The 19551-nt window shown below is 43.6% G+C and overlaps 1 protein-coding gene and 1 long non-coding RNA gene across 2 annotated transcripts in view; one reads left to right on the top strand and one right to left on the bottom strand.

The window, feature by feature from the left end:
* Positions 1-19551, top strand: part of LOC126536239 (adenosine deaminase-like) — a 31349-nt gene that overhangs the window by 7934 nt on the left and 3864 nt on the right. The window contains exons 2-6 of the mRNA XM_050183132.3: positions 7126-7187; positions 11244-11366; positions 12915-13144; positions 16721-16845; positions 17104-17351. Of these exons, the coding sequence (XP_050039089.1) occupies positions 7126-7187; positions 11244-11366; positions 12915-13144; positions 16721-16845; positions 17104-17351 (788 nt within the window). The remainder of the gene's footprint in view (positions 1-7125; positions 7188-11243; positions 11367-12914; positions 13145-16720; positions 16846-17103; positions 17352-19551) is intronic.
* Positions 245-2569, bottom strand: LOC129386219 (uncharacterized). Its single transcript, XR_008613671.2, has 3 exons — positions 2494-2569; positions 1542-1653; positions 245-1334 (listed from the first exon to the last, which is right to left on the bottom strand). It is a non-coding gene; the product is annotated as an uncharacterized lncRNA (long non-coding RNA).

The following is a 19551-nucleotide window of genomic DNA, read 5'->3' as shown; positions in this document are numbered from 1 at the left end:
CCTGTTTGAACCAACAGTTGCCGTTGAAGATGAGCAACTTCCATTGTGAAGCAATCAAGTGATGCAGGCATCTGCTGCCACAACCAACACAGCGAAATGGACTATCCGGCATTTTAGCGTTAACTCCTTTCCAACCTGCATGTTTCTTTTCTGTCGAGGGCCACTAATGTGTGGCTCACATTTGGTGTCCCACTTTGTCTCAATATGGACAAGTCGCTTTCGTGGGCATCACCTTCGGCAGCCATTTATGCGGGCCTTCCCACCCATGCGGCTATGAACTTCAAACACGTTGGACCATGTAAGCACGTATGCTTGTCTCCGTTCGTGCTTAATTGCGAGTGAGAAAGGCCGCAGGCACAATTTGCACATGGCTGCAGCAGGAAAGGCTGAACGGGGAGCACGAATCATGGTGTGTAAATTGGGAGTCTATGTCGCTGTGCGGACTGCAGGAGCAAATGCTTACCTCGAGAGACTGCTTACCAATGTAACTGAGCAGGCCCCCACATCCGAGAAATGTAACACGGCGACCACAACCAAGTGGGGCAGCAAAACCAGATTCTGCAATCTATCATTCAGTGTAGCTTGCGCAAAGACCCAGGCTATCGAGGAAGAAGAGCAACCATCAACGAGACTAGGAATATGGAAAATGAGAAAGCTTGCATTCAAGAGAGAAGCCACCCTGCTCTGCAAGCATTGAAGGCCAAAAACATCAAGAAAAGTAAAATGGTGCATAGCAAACAGTGCGTAGGTTAATGCAAGAAACATGTCGATGTTGCATCAGCTATTTCAGGAGAGGAATTGTGCATGACAACATGCACTAAAAGGTACTGCTACAGATATGTTATGCTACTAGACAGTGACTGGTATTAAGTATCAGCGAAGAATCGGTTGACCTTTATGTTTGGATGAGGATGAATGATCTCTAACGAGAATGGGCAATGAAAAAGCTTGCATTTATAGAAGAAAAATTACACTTGGCACAAATGGAATTGACATGGCCAGGAAGCTGATTAAGGGCAAACTGATGGAACTCTTTTGGCCAGCGTCGTCCGTGCTTGATCAGAAGTTGCAGGCGCATCTGAAGACGAAGAATTTCCATAAAGTCCTTTTTGAGTTACCTGGATGACTAAGCCAATTTGTCCGCGCTGGTGGAATGGTGGCTGAAGCTCTTTTCAGTCTTGACACAGTGCTCTGCAGACTTGATATCTCATGTAAATTCTTCTGCATGCGCTTCTTTGTTCGTGGTGTAAAAGCCTTGCAAATTCAGCTCCAGCCCCTTTCTGTTGGTGTGGATAGGAGCTCCTGTGATGACCAAGGTATGCTTGGCATGGACTCTGTTGGGGCAGAACGGTGACACATGAGATACAGCACAGATTAGCCAAACTCATGTGTGTTTTCTTTTATGTTCGAACCAATTATACTGAACCATAAACATGAGCAAACATTCATTTCTGCTGCAAACAAATGACATGTATCTCAAGACTAGCAAGACAATACAGCATATATCAAGCATATTTATTTCTGAACCACATGTTGTTTACCTTGTAGTAGCAGCCAATGTCCACACAATGGCCTTGTTGTAGCAGGCAGCAGCTTCTGTTTAGTGTGTGGAGTGTGTTGCTTTATACTGGTGCCATCCTCATTACTGCATGTCTGGAACAGAAATTTTGACTGAATCAGAAATTGAAAAAAGCACAATTTTGCAATATGAAATGCAAGAAGGTGTGACATATATATTGTAATGGTTTGCGACTACAGAACACATGCAAATATACCCTGTCTGTTCTAGGGCGCTTAAGCAGCACGTTAAATAAATATTGCTGTTGTCCATAAATTTATGCCTGCCTAACTATACAATGCATGTGAACAGTTTAAGTATTATTAATATCACAAATGAGAACATTTGTGCGTTCATTTATACACTGGAAGAGATCACACTGCTGGTTCCACAAGCAAATACATGAAAGTCATGAAGCCATTAAAACTGATGCATTATTTTTCTGCACGAACGTGATGCACTGCTGCACTACTGCAAAAATAAATGCCCTACGGTAAACCAAACTGAACAGCAAGAACATTTGGAACCAACAAGTACGAAATATGAGTGAATTATCACGCTTGCAACTGTTTAATACATTAAATTCTGTACTTTCACATCATTTTACCAAAGGATTATTCGATTTTGTGGACGAAAAAAGTTGCCGGCGGACTCGAAAATAAGTTTTATATGTATATTGTTAAGGCTACCCAGTCACCTATGGTCACGGCTACAATAAGATGAAAAATGAGGCGCGCGTTCCGATATCGCTCTTTCTTTCCCAATTGTGTGTGTATAACGACAGCCTCGCCAGTAACGGTTTATTTAGGAAACAGCAACGGAGGATCCCGACTGCCATATGCTGCGCAGGATCTAGTTCGTTAACTTGTCTCCGCCTGTAAGTTAATGAGACGAATATTATATAACGATTCAAGCAGCGGTGTTAAACGACTCACCGTTATTACCGTTGTCAGCCGCACCAGAATCCAGCTCCCGTTTCGATGCAGACGTGTTCCGAATGGCTCACGACCGATTCCCAACTTTCGGGCTTACATGTCCGCTTGTAAACACGTCACTTCACCCCAGGTTAAATAACGCGTGACATCGAAGCGCAATAAACTAGTTTTAGCGAAAAAGAAGCAACCAGTCTGAGCGCACGAACGAATGAATCCGTGCCGCCATGTACTCGAAAATACCGGTAAAAATTTTAAATCCAGGCCAGAGGTCACGTGAAAGATCGATGATGCTGAATGCTATTTGCGTTTATAATGACAAAGAAACAATAAACTTACTTACAAAGAATACAATATCAAATTAGCAATGATAATTTCGCCCTTTTTTTATGTAATAAACGTGCTTCGGTAATTGTAGGAGAAAGTTTGCAAAAAAAATTGCGCTTATTACGGCGCCTCCAGCGGAAAATGTTCAAACTAACGTAAGCATCCCGAAGTGATATTACTATGCAGGTTTTGTTAGCAGCAGCGCGCGGTCGATTTTTTCGCCCTCTGTGGCCATTTGTTGAACTTGAGAGTGTGCGGGGCCTGGCTTAGCTCACCGTCAACCGTCACACTGCGGCAGCGCCGCACTGCGGTTGACAAGTGAATTTAGCCTCCGAGATCTACATTTTTTAGGGCGTGCATTTTGGAAAAGCACGGCCTTCGAGATGAAAAAAAAAGTCGGAGCTGGAAGGAAGGCTGGTATTTAAACACAAATTATTGAGCTTAAAGTGTCTTGGTACGCTGCCTTGTTTTTTTAAAGTATATGCAGAGATTTTAGACGAACTATGCGCGAACTTTTGCCGGCGGACACGAGCCAATCAGCGCGCATCATGGCGTACGGTGTGCGTGCAGCCGCGATAGCTGTGACACCCACCGATCAGAAATTCGGAATCGCCACACATATACACGCTTCTTATGGCGCCCAGTGGCGTGTTCTTGAGAAAGTCAGGCCTTATCTTGAATAGGTGGAACCATATTTCCTCGTAGCGTAAGGAATAAAGGCGACAAAATGTGGCGATGGCTGGCTTGCAGCGGCAGCGGAACTTCGGCCAAACTGAAACAGGCGTACTGCTTGCATGCTCGCGTAATCAAATACGGCCATACTCCGCACACAACTTTCATACTCAGCCAACTCACAATTATAAGCTGTTCAGTTGTACGCCCAAGCTAGCATTTACGGAATCCGCGCTGCCCTACTTCTACGCGTGCTAATATCGACACAGCAGTTACTCGTACTTGTGGTCAGCGCGAAAGCGACACGTACAAAAAGAAGAAACACAACAACACGGCGCTGTTTCTTCGGAGTGTTTGTTCCTTGATTCCGCGTTGCTTTTGTGCTGTTGCTAAAGGTACGATGAATCGTAACCAACTCGCCCACTTTGCTATCTCGCTACAGCAATCACACGCAGTTTTGAAAAGAAAGGCACTTTTAGAATCAACCGCCGGTTCTGCATTGGTTAGTGACCATACTTTTGTGTATAATCTGTGTGAGTAGTAGAGAAAAAGTATCATGACAAGGCCGAGGGCTGAAAAAGAATAGCGTAGAAAAAGCAACATGTCAAAAAGTGCTTCGAAGACCACAGTTTTGAGGTGGAGCAGTGGCAGCGTCTCCCAATGTTCGATTTTTTTTTTTCAGCTTAGAGCATCAGAAACGTTACAGATATTCAATTTCACGACATTCTTTCGAACTAGGCGTTCTGAAAGTTAGCGGCAGCTCCAGTTCAGCTTTGGAGGTGGCAGCGCTTGCATTTCCCGCTGATGGCTGCAAAAAAATCTTACGAGCGTAATATAGAGACAATCGTAATGTACGTATTAAATATTTATGTGTAATGAGGCCATCATGAAACCAATATAACACCGCGAACAGCTACTTAAATGGTTGTGTAATCATATACGCTCACAGCAAAGCGGCGGATTGGCCGCGGAGGCGTCCGCCTCCTTTGCGGTTCATGTAGCGCAAGCCATCGAACACTGCGCGTCGTGCCACCGCGTCTCCAGCCGCCGCACAATTGTTATTTGTCGTGAGGGATTATTCGCTGCATGAGGCTTTGATGTACGTATGTACTGTTGATGGCGCGTGGTGATCAATACAGCCAAGATATATAGGGAGGGGGAGGCAGGCGCCCCCCCCCATGTTTTTTTTTTACTTTGATACGCCAGTAGTTAAAGTTAATACATCTTTCAGGTAGACGATCCATCTGTAGCATGAGTAAAAAGATAATCACTGGGCGCACTCTTTTACCTGGATGTGCACTCGAGGGAGTACACAGCAAGGTAACAGAGTGCCCACACAGGTAACATAGTGCTCATATATATATATATATATATATATATATATATATATATATATATATATATATATATATATATATATATATATATACATACATACATATACATATATACTGGAGGCGAAGTGGAGCATATATATATACTATATATATATATACAACTAGAGGCGAAGCGGAGCATCTGAAAGACGCCTGCTATGAGAACCGTCTTAAACATTCAATCAACTATATTTGATAGCCTAGCTGGCACAAAACTTTCATGAAATTCTTGCATATTAGGGTAAATACTGCAGATTTCTGCGTCTGACTTGCTACTGGAGAATAGCAGGTTGAAAAAGTAAGAAATACTTTATATATTAAGAGAATGCATAGCATAAATCATTATGTATACACCATCCTATTTCATGGCATGCTCAATTTCCCGCACAATATAGCCACAATTAGTGCCGGTCGGCACGTCTAGTGTGAGGGGTGCAAGCAGTGCGTTTTCCCTGAATCTGCCAGTGACTAACATACAGTACAGATAGCTCTAACTGTACTATTTGCAAAAGATGCCCACTGCGCACATTCTGTTACCTACATGTGCACTCAAGTGCACGTGTAGGTAACATATAAAGAGTGCATGCACCATATATAGATTAATGCTCTATGTTACCTACGTGTGCACTGAAGTGCACACCTAGGTAACATCCCGCCGTAAACACAAAGGGCACATTCTACAATAATTATAATAAGGGTTGTTTTCTTGGGGCAAATGAAAGGATAAGTCAAGATTTAGTGCTTACAATGACTCTGCAGAGTGTATCAATGGCTGTCACACAGTACAGATATATCTGCCTGTATTATATGTACAGACAGTTGTTATGTGCACTCTATGTCACCTACATGTGCACTCAAGTGTACACGCAGGTAACACATAGTACACACCCAGTTAACATCCTGCCGTAAACATAAAGGACACATCCTAGAGGCATAATAAAGGTCACTTCCTCGAGGTATACGTTAGGATGAGTAAACATGTGGTACACACAAAGTTGGCGTCCCGGAGGTCACACAAAGGACAAGGAATCATAAAGGTCACATAGGGCACAAGAAGGAAACATAAAGGAAACATAAAGGCAAGGACCATTTTCATAGGGGGGAGATGTCTGGACCTATGGATATGCTTCATGTGGATCTCCAGCCGTGGCCATAGTGCAGGGCGCAGCTCTTACGATGCAGCGTTTCAGCTCTCCCAGGTGTCGGGAAGGGGAAAATTAATGTTTGAGGGAAGTAAAAAAGTGTGGGGAAGAGTGTGCTTCGAGACATTCTCAGTGTGGAGTGTGTTGGTGTATTCTTTTGTATACCGTGTCTTAAAAAACAAGCACTAGGTGAGCACTTTTCTTTAGCCCTTCGGTAATTCTTCAGTTGAAAACGGTTGTTCAACCAACCCTACCAGTAAATAGACTAGCCATTGTTCTTGTGAACTCGACTAATTTTGTCGGAATTACCATCCTGGCTCACGGACTCGAATTAATAGGTAAACGATCGAAGGCACATTGAACTAACCTGCCGCTGCAGCTCAGTGATTATGGCGCTCTTCTGCTTCTGAGCAGGAGGTCGCAGGTTAGATACCGGGTCATGGCGGCCGTACTATTAAGAGGTTGATATTTGAAAACATGTGTATTTAGATTTAGGTACAAAAAAAACTTAGATGGTAAAAAATAAAATGAAGCATGCCGCTATACGGCGCCTCTCATAGCGCTAGAGTTTGCCTTGGGACGTAAAACCGTCGACTCAGTCGACACATAACTCTGCGACTAGAAGTAACGATTTCATTCATAATACAAGCAGGTGAAGAGGCAGGAAATGGCACTAACTCTTTCTCCGTGAAAGCTAGAGATTACTAACTACCCGCCGTGGTTGCTCAGTGGCTATGGTGTTAGGCTGCTGAGCACAAGCACGGCGGCCGCATTTCGATGGGGGCGAAATGCGAAAACACCCGTGTACTTAGATTTAGGTGCACGTTAAAGAACCCCAGGTGGTCCAAATTTCCGGAGTCCTCCACTACGACGTGCCTCATAATCAGAAAGTGGTTTTGGCACGTAAAACCCCATAATTAAAAGATTACTAACTTCTCGGGCCGATAATACTTACAAAAGCGTGACATCCGTGGTAAGCAACGAATACAAGATATAGCCCTCCAGAGTAGGGATACGGGTCTTCCGAATGGGGTGCGGAGAAAAGGGAAAGCGGCAACTGGATGTGCGTTGCGCAGTGTCCCCATCTGAGAAAGCTTCTCGCCCACTCTTTCACGCAGGTGGAGCTCCATCTTCATTTGGACGGCTCCGTACGACTGGAGACAATATGGGAACTTGCGCAGTGAGTATCGTATAGGCGACAGAGCGGTATTCTAAGCATAATTTTCCGGAACGATGCAAAGCCGATTGTGTCAACACTTTTATTCGCTATAGAAACAGTAAACTGGGTTCGTATTCTGGATCGATCGCATTCGGCGCTGTCACTTTTAGGAGACGTTATTTGGGCTGTGCCATGGAGTTTTGCACAATTACTAGAGGAAACTGTGTCGCTAGTGACTACGGGAGCTGCAAGCAGGCCAATTCAGCCAGCATGAGAACGATAGGTTGTACATGGATTTGCCTAAACTTCTTCCTTTTTGCTTTAAATGGCTTTGTGACTTTGCAAAGTTCTAATTTCTAAGAAAGTACTGCGTTATTAATAATTAAAATTACGTTATTAAAATTGTCCCACGTCAGGCATTGATCTCGGGACCTCTAGCACAGAAGCCAGATATTGGGAATCATGGACAAGCGGAACCACTTCAAATAGCAGTGATTATGCGTGATAAGTTGCTTCGAAATCTAGTCCAATTTAATCCCAGATTGACAAACGAAGCCACGAGAACGCGTGAAGCCCCAAGCACCAAGATGAAACAAATCCTTGTATTTCCCGTTATTCCCATAGTGGCTGAACAATCGCAGCGCCAGAGTTCCCTCTATACTAATTGCTAGAAACTCTATGGGCTATGCTAGCAGGCACGCCGCCCGTTTCTTTTGCAGTGAGGCGTTGGGCCAGAAGCTACGCCACGTGAAAGTGAAAGTAACTCTGGAAGTGGTTCATATAACTCGAGGACACGTACGAACCCTCTTTATCAGGAGATTGCCGACAGTAACCGCGAAGCATCGTGGAACTGCTCTCTGAAGTATTTTGTTAGTTCAAGATCACCGTGCAGATTGCTTATCTTCTCTTACATTCACCGTTCTCTAATGTTGTTGGCAATTGCAGCGCAGTCGCCCATGATCACTATGTCAGTGCAGCACCTATGCCTATACCCACAACAGCTGCTCGCTCATAAATGCGTGTACCGTTCAATTCGCAAGGCCTTGCACGGCTCACAGTGGACGTGCTCTTGTTAGCACAAGAGAGAGTTGCGTCGACATCATGCTCTTGATAAGTGTTTATCGTATATCGAGACAGACGCCACGGGGCGCCGCGCCGTATCACGCTTTATTGTTCCCATGGATAAGTGTTTTCCTGCGATCACAGGGGCGATATTTCGTGCGGAATCATTTCGTTTTCCACTCTTCTCTCTCTTTGTCATTCGCTGGCACGTCGCTACACCACCTTCCTCTCTGGGCACTTGATAAAACAAAGGATAAGAACAATGAAAATTGAAGTGGATCATCAAAGCGCAAAGCCCCAGTATTGCGTGTGTCCCCCCCCCCCCCCCCAAAAGAAAAAGTCAGTTTCGCCATAAGGGCGAAGCAATGAAGGTGTAGCAACATGTTAGAATATTACACGAAGTGTAAGACTCGTAGCTGTAGTGGCAGTATGAATTTAGGTAAACATAAGCTAAGTAACAGCGAGCTGTGGTGCTAGGGGTCCTCTGTTTGAATCCTGCCATCGAACACTTTCATTTGTTGATTATTTAAAGCCAACGTCTTTATTAGCGACTTTACCACCACTTTCCCGTATAGGGTGTTTCGAATTTTTCCTGGACCGATCACGGCGGTATTGCACAGCCGTGCCAATAAAATTACGACATTTTAAGGTTTCACCTCTTATTGTTTCGCACTTTTAATATTTAAGTCTGAAAAGAGTTAGGATGAAAGGCATGCGCTGTCGGTGTTTTGTTTCATGACATTTGTTTGTAAGCTGTCATTTGCAAAATTCTGAGGAATAATTTTGTAGAAGAATGTAAGACCGATTATGAACAACTTCAGTGATGGAATGGTGTCAATTTAAGCCGCATACTGCGGGCATCCGCAGTAAACAGAAAATCACTAATGCCTGATAGCTAGAAAGTTAGAAGCTGTCTAATCGGACGTTTTGCAAAGTGCTCTACAACTTTCTAATTGGAATTTTTTGCCTAACTTTGTTGTTTCAGAAGTTGGTTAATTTTCTTGACTAATTATGTAATTAAGCAGAATGGAAAAATAGTGCGACTTACTCCATACAATAGTCAGCAATATGCACGGGTCGCGTCCTCTCAGAGTGCATCGGCAAATATTTAAACTGGCTGAAGCTGTGTGCGTGTGTGTGTATGTGTGTGGTACCCACGGCGACGAGGACAAGATTCGGTTCCAATGCCCATATAATTGATATCGCACTAAAGAACGTTCAGTGCATCCAGGGGAGGCGTGATGGCCTATGCAACATCACCACTCCCCGCTCGGGGGAGGGCGATTCGAATTGCGCTAAGATATGCGGACGATTCATACGCGATTTTGTCTGAAACTAAGCCTTTCCTTTGCACTAAACAAGCTCTGCGATGTTTCTGGAATGGTATTTTAACGCTCCACGTTGACTTACTATTTGCCTTTAGTGTCTCTTTAAAGGTAAATTGCTTCGAATTTCGTTATCATTTTGGCTGCCCCAAGGTTATTTGCATGGAGCACGGTCAGTCGCAGACGAACTGCCGGACATCGGGAGTGGTAGACCAGTAGAGGAATATCTATGCGCACTCAGGGAGTTGCCGTTTGACACTTTCTGTACCACCAATGTGTGTTTTGTCTTCCTGGTTCAAATATCGCTGCTGGTGTTTCAGTGGCTGTCGGAAAATTGGGGTATCTCCGGCAATGACTTCGCCGATGAAGCTGCTAGGAAAGCACACGAAGAAACAAACCTTGTTTCTGTATCTTTTTCGAGGACTGATGCAGCCCAACACTTAAGCAAGCTAGCGCGCCGTATGACTTTGGAAAAGCGGCACACACCTGAATTCACTCAGCATCAGTTTTGTTCTCTCGACCCATTATGCAACTGCAGCGGTTACCTGGGCTTTCGCAAAAGGAGGAAGCAATGCTGTGTTGTATATGCCTGGGCACTGCATGTACCAATACGTACTCATTTTTTACTGGAATGGCCGATAGCGTCAATTAAGTGCAATGCATGCGCCGTCGAGGGGATTATAGAACACTTGGACTACTGCTTAACCTCTGAAAATGAGACGTGACCTCTGGGCACCTTTGAATCAGTTGGACCGAAAAACACTGATCTTGAGCAAGGTGTTGGGGCCATATCCTCGCATATCGCACCTACAAAAGGCCACAAAAGCGCTGCTGGGATTCCTGAACACTACCGAAATGAGTGACGGTATTTGATACAGAGCGGAGGACTGTTACTACGTTGGCAGTATCCACAGTGAACTTTCTCTTCTCCTCTTAAGCTCAGGACTGAGCTGACCGTGCTCAGTCCTGGTTAACCGTCCTGCCTTTCATTAATGCTTTCCCCCCCCCCCCCCCCCTCTCTCTCTCTGGTTTCGTAAGTATGCATTTGCTGGCATGTTAGATTAGAGCAAGGTTTAACTCGGACACTTCCTGCTCAAATACATGTAAAATGAAAAAGTGCTTTTTTATGCACGTTGAACGTTGGGTGGCCAGTCGGTGACCTGTAGTTTCGTATTATATATCTAACGGAACGCGTGCAGGTGCACGAGCGTGCACACGCAGCTACTAGCTGCATATGTTTAGCCAAGTACACAAAGGGAGATTAGGGGAGGGTGGCTACATTGGGTGGTGCAGTGTATGCCGAATCTCCAGGAACATTATTATGATGGCAACGCGAAAGGGGCGGTCACACCGAAAAGAAGTACACAGAACAAGCGGTGAACTCGTACTCGTCCTGTCTGCTTCTATTTCTGTGTCCCCGCCCTCTTTGCATTGCCGTCGTAAAGAACTTCAACCAACTCGCCAAATTTTACATTATACTCCAAGAACAGCCTAGTAACCAATGATGGCCATGCTGCGGACAGCTAACCTTGCACCATAGCAATATACTATATTCTAAAGGATTGAGCGTGCGAGGCAATGTTTATTCAAGCGCTCACCTTTTTGCATCGTAAGTATACATATCGCCATAGTACAAATCGTTGTTATAGCTAAGGTAAATTCTTACAATTTCTTTCATTTTTCTTTAAAGCAAGAAGAAGATAGACCTTGGATGTCCTTCAATAGCTGCCCTGCGATGGCGGCTGCAGAAAGTGGAGTCATCGTCCTTGAAAGACTTCCTCGACCGCTTTTCCATATTTATGCCTACTATAGTGTAAGTATCTGGCTTGGCAGTTGATATCTTTGAAGCGCAATGTTACTGCTGTCAGTAAGTTAACTGTATTGTAAAAAATGTTCCTAGCATTAAGTGCTTCCGTCATACTTCTGTATTGTTGCTCCACAATTCTAAATATCGTCATTGAAGCTGTGAAGTTGCATGCGCTGCAAAAACAATTCAAGTGCTTCCTTCCCTTCGACAGTGCAGTCTTTGCCGAGCTCGAACACTGCCGTGATGAACATGTGAGCTGCTAGGCGCCTACAATCTCACACAATATATCGCTTGCTCTCATCTGTGGCTTTCTAGGCATTCGGCTACTCTTCTTTAAATTATTTTACGCCACCGATGACATTATAGCCAGCGCGACGGCCCATACAGACGTAAACCACTGGGCAATCATTTATCCATGATCATAAATTACTCGAGAGTAACCTCAGTTGCTACGCATCAACCTTTCACATTCCGGCGCAAAAATTCAGAACGGAGCATTGGGAGGCCTGGCTCGCCAGCGAAGAAAAGAAGGCCCAAGAGGCACTCCTCTACCAAGCACGGCGGGCAGCTGAGGTCAGCAGAACCCTGGACTAGGGGCTCCACTCACCTGCTTCCACAGCCCTTTCTTAATACAACAAACGTTTTTCAATCCAATTTCACCACCGCCACTTCCGCGCGCAATCCCATACTTCCAAACTCCTGCAGGAAACGGGGTTCTGCAGTGTCCAACGCGTCTTTTACCGCTCCTTCTTCGCTGTTGGACACTCATGTCAGACACCCATCTTGAAAGGTTACCATAAGCACCATACTGTAGATTTTGAGCAGATGTACAAATAGGCTAAATCAGTCAAGTGGTTGTCCATAGGTTCCTTTAAAACACAATCAATCAAGGGTTTAATTTAGCACCTATGTTGTTAATGCTTTCTGACAAAAAAGAAACACACACACACACACTCTTGGATTCGCTGACTGATCATTGTATGGGCAATGGCTACGGTGGCTCGCTTTCACAGTTAAAGGGACCCTGAAGCGAGTTTGCTTTTGTACAAACATACTCACTCGTTAGGGTAGGTCCTTCTGATCATTGAGGGACACATTTAAGCGCTCCGCGTAATTTATTATAAGGTTTAAAAATTTGCATTGTTACCGATCGCAGCGACGCCGCTTCCCTGAGTTTTCAGCAGCCCCATCCCGGTTGACGCATCTGGCCCAACTGACCAGGAACATTACTGCCGTGTTGAGGCGAACTGCGCTCGCCTCAACACGGCATTAAGCTACTGGCAGTCAATAAGCTAGTGTGGCGCGGTACATATGACAATACCGCCCCCCGCTAGACACACACACACACGAAAAAAAAAAAAAATAGAAGACGCTGCGTCTACCGTTACTGAGAGGTATTATGGGTAAAACAGCCACTGTCTTCATCTGCGTTTGCCCTTTTCTATTTCCAGTCACAATAGTAACCGACACAGGCTACTGACGCCGTCCATGGTATGTTGTGGGAATCGTAAAATCATTTTCATTTGAGCTATTATTTTGATTATTTTCTTTCAGGGGCGACTTAGTAGCAATCGAGCGCATTGCGTACGAGCTGTGCGAGGATCAGGCCAGAGAAGGCGTCGCCTACTTCGAGGCGCGCTACTCGCCGCACCTGCTGGCTTCGAAGGAGAAGAGTGTGACGCCGGCCCTGGTCATCCAAGCGGTCAGCCGTGGGCTCCAAAGGGGAGAGCACGACTTCCGCATCAAAGCTCGATCCATAGTAACCTCCGTCTGGGGAAACGACGGTAATCTAGGCTTATCATCTTCGATAACACAGTGGATGATTGATATGTGTTGATCATCCGGTTAATACGTTATCAATTTGCTCGCTATTAACTTTTTTTCATGAGGAAGCTTGAATGCCTTTTTAGGCAACCATTCTGCTAAGATTTAAGAGAAAGCTTTAGCTCTGGGACAGCGCTGATTTACATATTCAAGTACATGTAAAATGCAGAAATGCATTTATGAGACAACCTCTTCACCGATTTGAATTAAATTAGTTGTGTATGAAAGAAAAAAAAATCAGTTCGAGTTACTCTAGCAAGCAGAATCCTTATTTATGGCTTAGATTATTTTACAAAAGTTTCCGAAAACTGGTAAGCCAATAAATAAATAAATTAAAAAAAATTTGAAGCACGAAAGTTACTCATCCGTAAAATAACGGTGCACCAAAAACAGATATTGCAGTTCTTAACTGCATCACTTAGAGTATATACGGACAAATTTGTTATATGACTTGACGATAATCTGAAATTGATACAATGTTAGTACAAATTTTGTAGTTCTACTCGCAAGTTAGTGGTTTATTTCAGAGTGACGTATAATACATTATGTTGTCCACTTTAGATGTACTAGTATTATTAGGTGCAGTTTACAAAATTGGGACATTGTTTTTCATATTCCTGATGCCTTACAACAATTGTAAGCTTGATAGTCATCATCATCATCAGACTGGCTACACCCACTGCAGGGCAAAGGCATCTCCCATACTTCTCCAACTACCCCGGTCATGTGCTAATTGTGGCTATGTTGTCCCTGCAAACTTCTTAATCTCATCCGCCCACCTAACTTTCTGCCGCCCCGCGCTACGCTTCCCTTCTCTTGCAATCCAGTCTGTAAGCCTTAATGACCATGGGTTATCTTCCCTCCTCATTACATGTCCTGCCCATGCCTATTTCCTATTCTTGATTTCAACTAAGATGTCATTACTCTCGTTTGTTCCCTCACCCAATCTTCTCTTTTCTTATCCCTTAACGTTACACCCACCATTCTTCTTTCCATATCTCGTTGCGTCGTCCTCAGTTTAAGTAGAACCCTTTTCGTAAGTCTCCAGGTTTCTGCCCCGCAAGTGAGTACTGGTAAGACACAGCAGTTATATACTTTTCTCTTGAGAGATAATGGCAACCTGCTGTTCATGATCTGAGAATGCCTGCCAAACGCACCCCAGCCCATTCTTATTCTTCTGATTATTTCAGTCTCATGATCCGGATATGCAGTCACTACCTGCCCTAAGTAGGTGTATTCCCTTACGACTTCCAGTGCCTCGCTACCTATCGTAAACTGCTGTTCTCTTCCGAGACTGTTAAACATTACTTTAGTTTTCTGCAGATTAATTTTTAGACCTACCCTTCTGCTTTGCCTCTCCAGGTCAGTGAGCATGTATTGCAATTGGTCTCCTGAGCTACTAAGCAAGGCAATATCATCAGCGAATCTCAAGTTACTAAGGTATTCTCCATTAACTCTTATCTCCAATTCTTCCCACTCCAGGTCTCTGAATACCTCCTGTAAAAACGCTGTGAATAGCATAGGAGAGATTGTATCTCCCTGCCTAACACCTTTTTTTTGGGATTTTGTTGCTTTCTTTATGGAGGACTACGGTGGCTGTGGAGCTGCTATAGATATCTTTCAGTATTTTTACATACGGCTCCTCTACACCCTGATTCCGTAATGCCTCCATGACTGCTGAGGTTTCGACTGAATCAAACGCTTTCTCGTAATCAATGAAAATTACATATAAGGGTTGGTTATATTCCGCACATTTCTCTATCACCTGATTGATAGTGTGAATATGGTCTATTGGTAAGTAGCCTTTACGAAATCCTGCTTGGTCCTTTGGTTGACAGAAGTCTAAGGTGTTCCCGATTCTATTTGCGATTACCTTCGTAAATACTTTGTAGGCAACGGACAGTAAGCTGATCGGTCTATAATTTTTCAATTCTTTGGCGTCCCCTTTCTTATGGATTAAGATTATTTTGGCATTCTTCTAAGATTCCGGTACGCTCGAGGTCATGAGGCATTGTGTACACAGGGTGGCCAGTTTTTCTAGAACAATCTGCCCACTATCCTTCAACAAATCTGCTGTTACCTGATCCTCCCCAGCTGCCTTCCCCCTTTGCATAGCTCCCAAGGCTTTCTTTACTTCTTCCGGCGTTACTTGTGGGATGTGGACCTTGATAGCATCGTGTTTTTAATTATTGATATTTTCAACAATTTTTGTAAAAGAATTAGCGGCCTGAATAAAAACTGCTTGCTGCTGCCACTAGATTTTCACTTTTCCAGTTAACTGCAACAAACCTCATGAAATTCGGTGCACTGTTTGACGAGAAAAATGATTTATCCTTTCCCATGTATTTAGATGGGAGCCCCCGAGCTAAAGCTTCCGCTTAAACAGAAAAAAAGGTGACACTCGCGGGCATTTGTTTGGTTGAGGCTTTAATATTATTTGCGAAAATTGATAAAAATTGCATAATAAAAATAAGTACAGCTTCTTTTGTGCAGCTCCTACTTCGCAAAGATAGCGGACAAGCTGTGCAGATTTCATGATTAATCGGGGGAAAAGAAATGTTTTTTTTTTGTGATAGGTACTTCATGCACCAATAGAAAAAATGGTAACAAATTAATTAAAAGGTGGCGATGCATCAAGTACAAACTTTGCATGATCGACATTTATTGAAAGGCGTTATAAAATAGGGCGGAAATTTGACATTTTTAAGAAGACGCATGTTTAAAACCAACAGCCCACCGAGTGTCGTTTCTATACCCCAGGGATGTTAGATGTCAGGAAAATGAACAATTAATGAGCACCCATTTGGCTAGTGTCCCAACACCAGGTGACCTGAGAACCACCATCAGTGGATGGCTGCAGAGAAGATCTATGGGAAACAAATTAAGGTAAAAAAAGGATGGTCCACTCAGTGATGCAACTTTGGATAACAGGACACTTTCGCTGACCGTGAAGAGTGAAAGACATCAGGAATGAATTCACTTCCGAAAATTCAGCTGTTTGTTATGTGTGAATGCCTGAGAGAAATCTTGTGATACATGTTCCGATTAGGGAGAACCAGATAAGCAAATTGCATGCCGCTATGTGGGTTCCGTGAGGGAGAAACCATCTCCGTGAGAGAGAAACCAGTCAGGCGGCAACCTTAGTAAATGAATTTGCCCATGATGGCACACGTGCGTGAACATGCACACACAAACACACAGACAGGCAGGCAGGAACTCCTGCCCCTCCTTCCATTTCCTGTATTCCTCGCAACATGTTCCTCTAGCAGTTGTATGTTGTGTGCAATGCGAAGAGAAACGTTTCTGCGTCATCACAAAACTCTAGTGTCGCAACTTTTATGCAGCATGTACCAGGACTTTGACACATGATTTTCTCTTAATTAGCCTTGCGGAATCGCAAATATTGTAAAAATGTCATGTCCTCTATGTTTTATTTAATATTTTATTTCCTTCTCTTTTTCTTTCACTCTTGACTAGAGCAGAACGAGAGAAAACCTACCTATTTTCTCATGTAAGCATTTCTTCGAACATTTCAGAATGGACCATCGATTGCTTGAGACTGTGTGAGGAGCACAATGGCATTGGTGTCGTTGGAATTGATATTGCAAAGGACGAAGTGCAGACCCCTGGCTACACGGCTGTAGAGGCCCAAGTCTTCCAGGTTTACCTTGAGTTTCTTTTTCTTTAATATATGGAAGTACTGAGCAGTGCACGTGTTGTCTTCTTTGATTTATCTGTTTTACCTAGCATACATTCACATTGATGAATTCAATGTATTTGGTATCGTAAAAATGTAATCTAGCTTAGTACTTCCCCTTGGTATTCCTTTTAAAATGCGGTGCTCTTGCTTTCTTTAATTTGCCACTAACCTAATCGAGAACATGTATCTCTCTGTTCTTCCCTTTTGGATCGATCACAGAGAGCGAAGCAGTTGGGCGTCCCAAGGACAGCACATGCTGGTGAAAGCGGCACCTACTCAACCGTGCGAGATGCCATTGTCAACCTAAACTGTGACCGTGTAGGACACGGATACCGTGTTTTCCAAGATCCGACGGGCGAGACATACGAGTTGGCTCGCAGGCAGAACATTCATTTCGAAGTGTGTCCTTACTCCAGTGTTCTTTCCGGAGGTTGCCCGCTGGGCACCCAGAGGCACTCCATAGTCCGGTGAGGCTGACGATAACAAGTGTCAAGTGTGTTACATCTTGTCTTCTCGTGCAAAAATAGTTAAGGACAGATGGTTAAGGAACATAGATATTCAGTGTCTTTGTAATACATGATACTATACCGGAATGATGTATATGCACCCTCACTAGACTCATTAGCAGTCGTGTTGGTTGTGCGAAATAGCTGGTGCATACATTTTGCTGCATACATTGCTGTGGCAGCGATGGAATCTGCGTGATGTTCAGCTGTCGAAACCCAAGCAAGACATCTGTGAAATTGACCTACAGAGAGCCATGCATCAGCATGTTTAACTTGCCGAAAATTATATGGCAGCGTGAGTGTGAAAGCACTCTGAAAAACGATGGATCCTCTGGCTGGCTTTTATCGACAGAACTGATTTGAAGAATTTCAACAGTGTACACAGTTGTGCTCATCAGTGTATTACAGGAAAGACTTACAAATCAGATTAACTTAAATACCGTAGATGTTGTTCATTTACTGCCGACGTTGGTAATCGTAGCTGCTGTGCTCTCCGCCATTAGCAGCTCCCAAACCATTTTTTCAGGAGTTGTACAAACCAGCTTTTAGTAGTGTCTCCCAAAGGCACAGAGAGTGGTTGACCTTAAAATGAATGAAAGAATAAAGCGCTTTAGTAGAAAGGATGTGGTGCATGGCCGGACTGTGGAATGATAGATTGTCACTTTTTATGATCTTTTCATGCATTTAGCCTACTCTCGTTCACGATTACATTGACATTACTGCTGAGGTGTATGATTTGTGTCATCTTTATGGAGTTAGCTTTAGGCTCGTGTCCCCTACCCAACACAATAACATGAGCATGTTTCCATGCATGACTTCAAAAGCTACTGAAAATATGACGCGAACATACATATGACGTACATTTATAAGATAGATGAGAGAAAACCTGCAAGAAAGGGAATTCTTTACAAGTGAGTACACTCGCAGGAAAGCGTACTGGCCTCTGATTAAACCTTGGTCACAACAACAGGTTGGAATGGCAGTTGTTTCGCTGCAAAAGTGGTTACAAATCCATTCATGAAGTAGTTTTGTGCATCTAGTGAACTGTATGCCTTTATTTGCTGGAGTATAAGAAAACAAGAACCAAAGACACCAAGGACAACGAAGGTGAAATTCCTTGTACTTACTAATTGACTTAAAGAAATGATAAATATAATAGAAATGAAAGTGGATGAAAGAACAACTTGCCACGTGTGAGGAACGATCGCACGTCATCGCATTACGCGTGCGACGCTCTACCAATTATGTAGATTAGTAGAGCATCACACGCGTAATACGAAGACGTGGGATCGTTCCCCACCTGCGGCAAGTCGTTTTTTCATCCACTTTCATTTCCATTATATCTATAATTTCTTTAGTTCAATTAGTAAATACAAGGAATTTCCCCTTTGTTGTTCTTGGTGTCTTTGTTTGTTGGCTTCTTATGCTATGATTAATAAATATCGGACCCCTCGGTTAACCCCCTTTCTTCTCGTTCGTTTGCTGTAGTGAAACATAACTCGTTCACAAAAGCAAACAGTTAATGATGTCCACCTGCTTCTCCTGATGTGCAGGTTATATCTATCAACACTGGTGCACATAGGGATTTTAGATTCGTGCCGCGCTCTGGTAGGTTCGTTCGAGCTAGTTGAAGTGCATGGGGAAGAATTCCATTTGGCTCACATTAGTTGTCGCCATACATGTTCAAGAATTTGCAGGTTAGAACTTACTAAAATATTCATACTAAATATTCAGTACTTTTCAATGAATGGGTTGACTGCCACGACAATTTAGCCTTTAGCTTGCTGGTTGCTTAAATATTTAGTTATTAGTTGATTAGCAGGATATTGTGACACAATGAAACAGTCCATCTTGCACTGGAGATAGTGTACATTATGCTAGTGTATAAATGGTATATGATAAATGTTGAATGAATGTGAGGTGATAAGCAATGCGAAAGTGATGCGTTAAAGCTTGTGTGAACTTGTGTATAGCAGTGATTGAACAGTGGTGCCAAATTGCTCGTACAGCAGTCTCTTGCGCTATCCTGCTCCAAAATGTCATTTTAACCGAAAATTGTGCTGAGCCTGTGCTAAATTAAGCCTTCGAATGAAAGCCTCATTTCGGTGATACTTCATTGCTAGTAAAACTGAAACCAAACCTAATGCACACCTTTGTCATC

Source organism: Dermacentor andersoni, chromosome 4 (assembly GCF_023375885.2).
Source record: "Dermacentor andersoni chromosome 4, qqDerAnde1_hic_scaffold, whole genome shotgun sequence".
NCBI lineage: Eukaryota > Metazoa > Arthropoda > Arachnida > Ixodida > Ixodidae > Dermacentor > Dermacentor andersoni.
The sequence above is the reverse complement of the archived record's forward strand: the minus strand, read 5'-3'. Positions and strand labels throughout refer to the sequence as shown.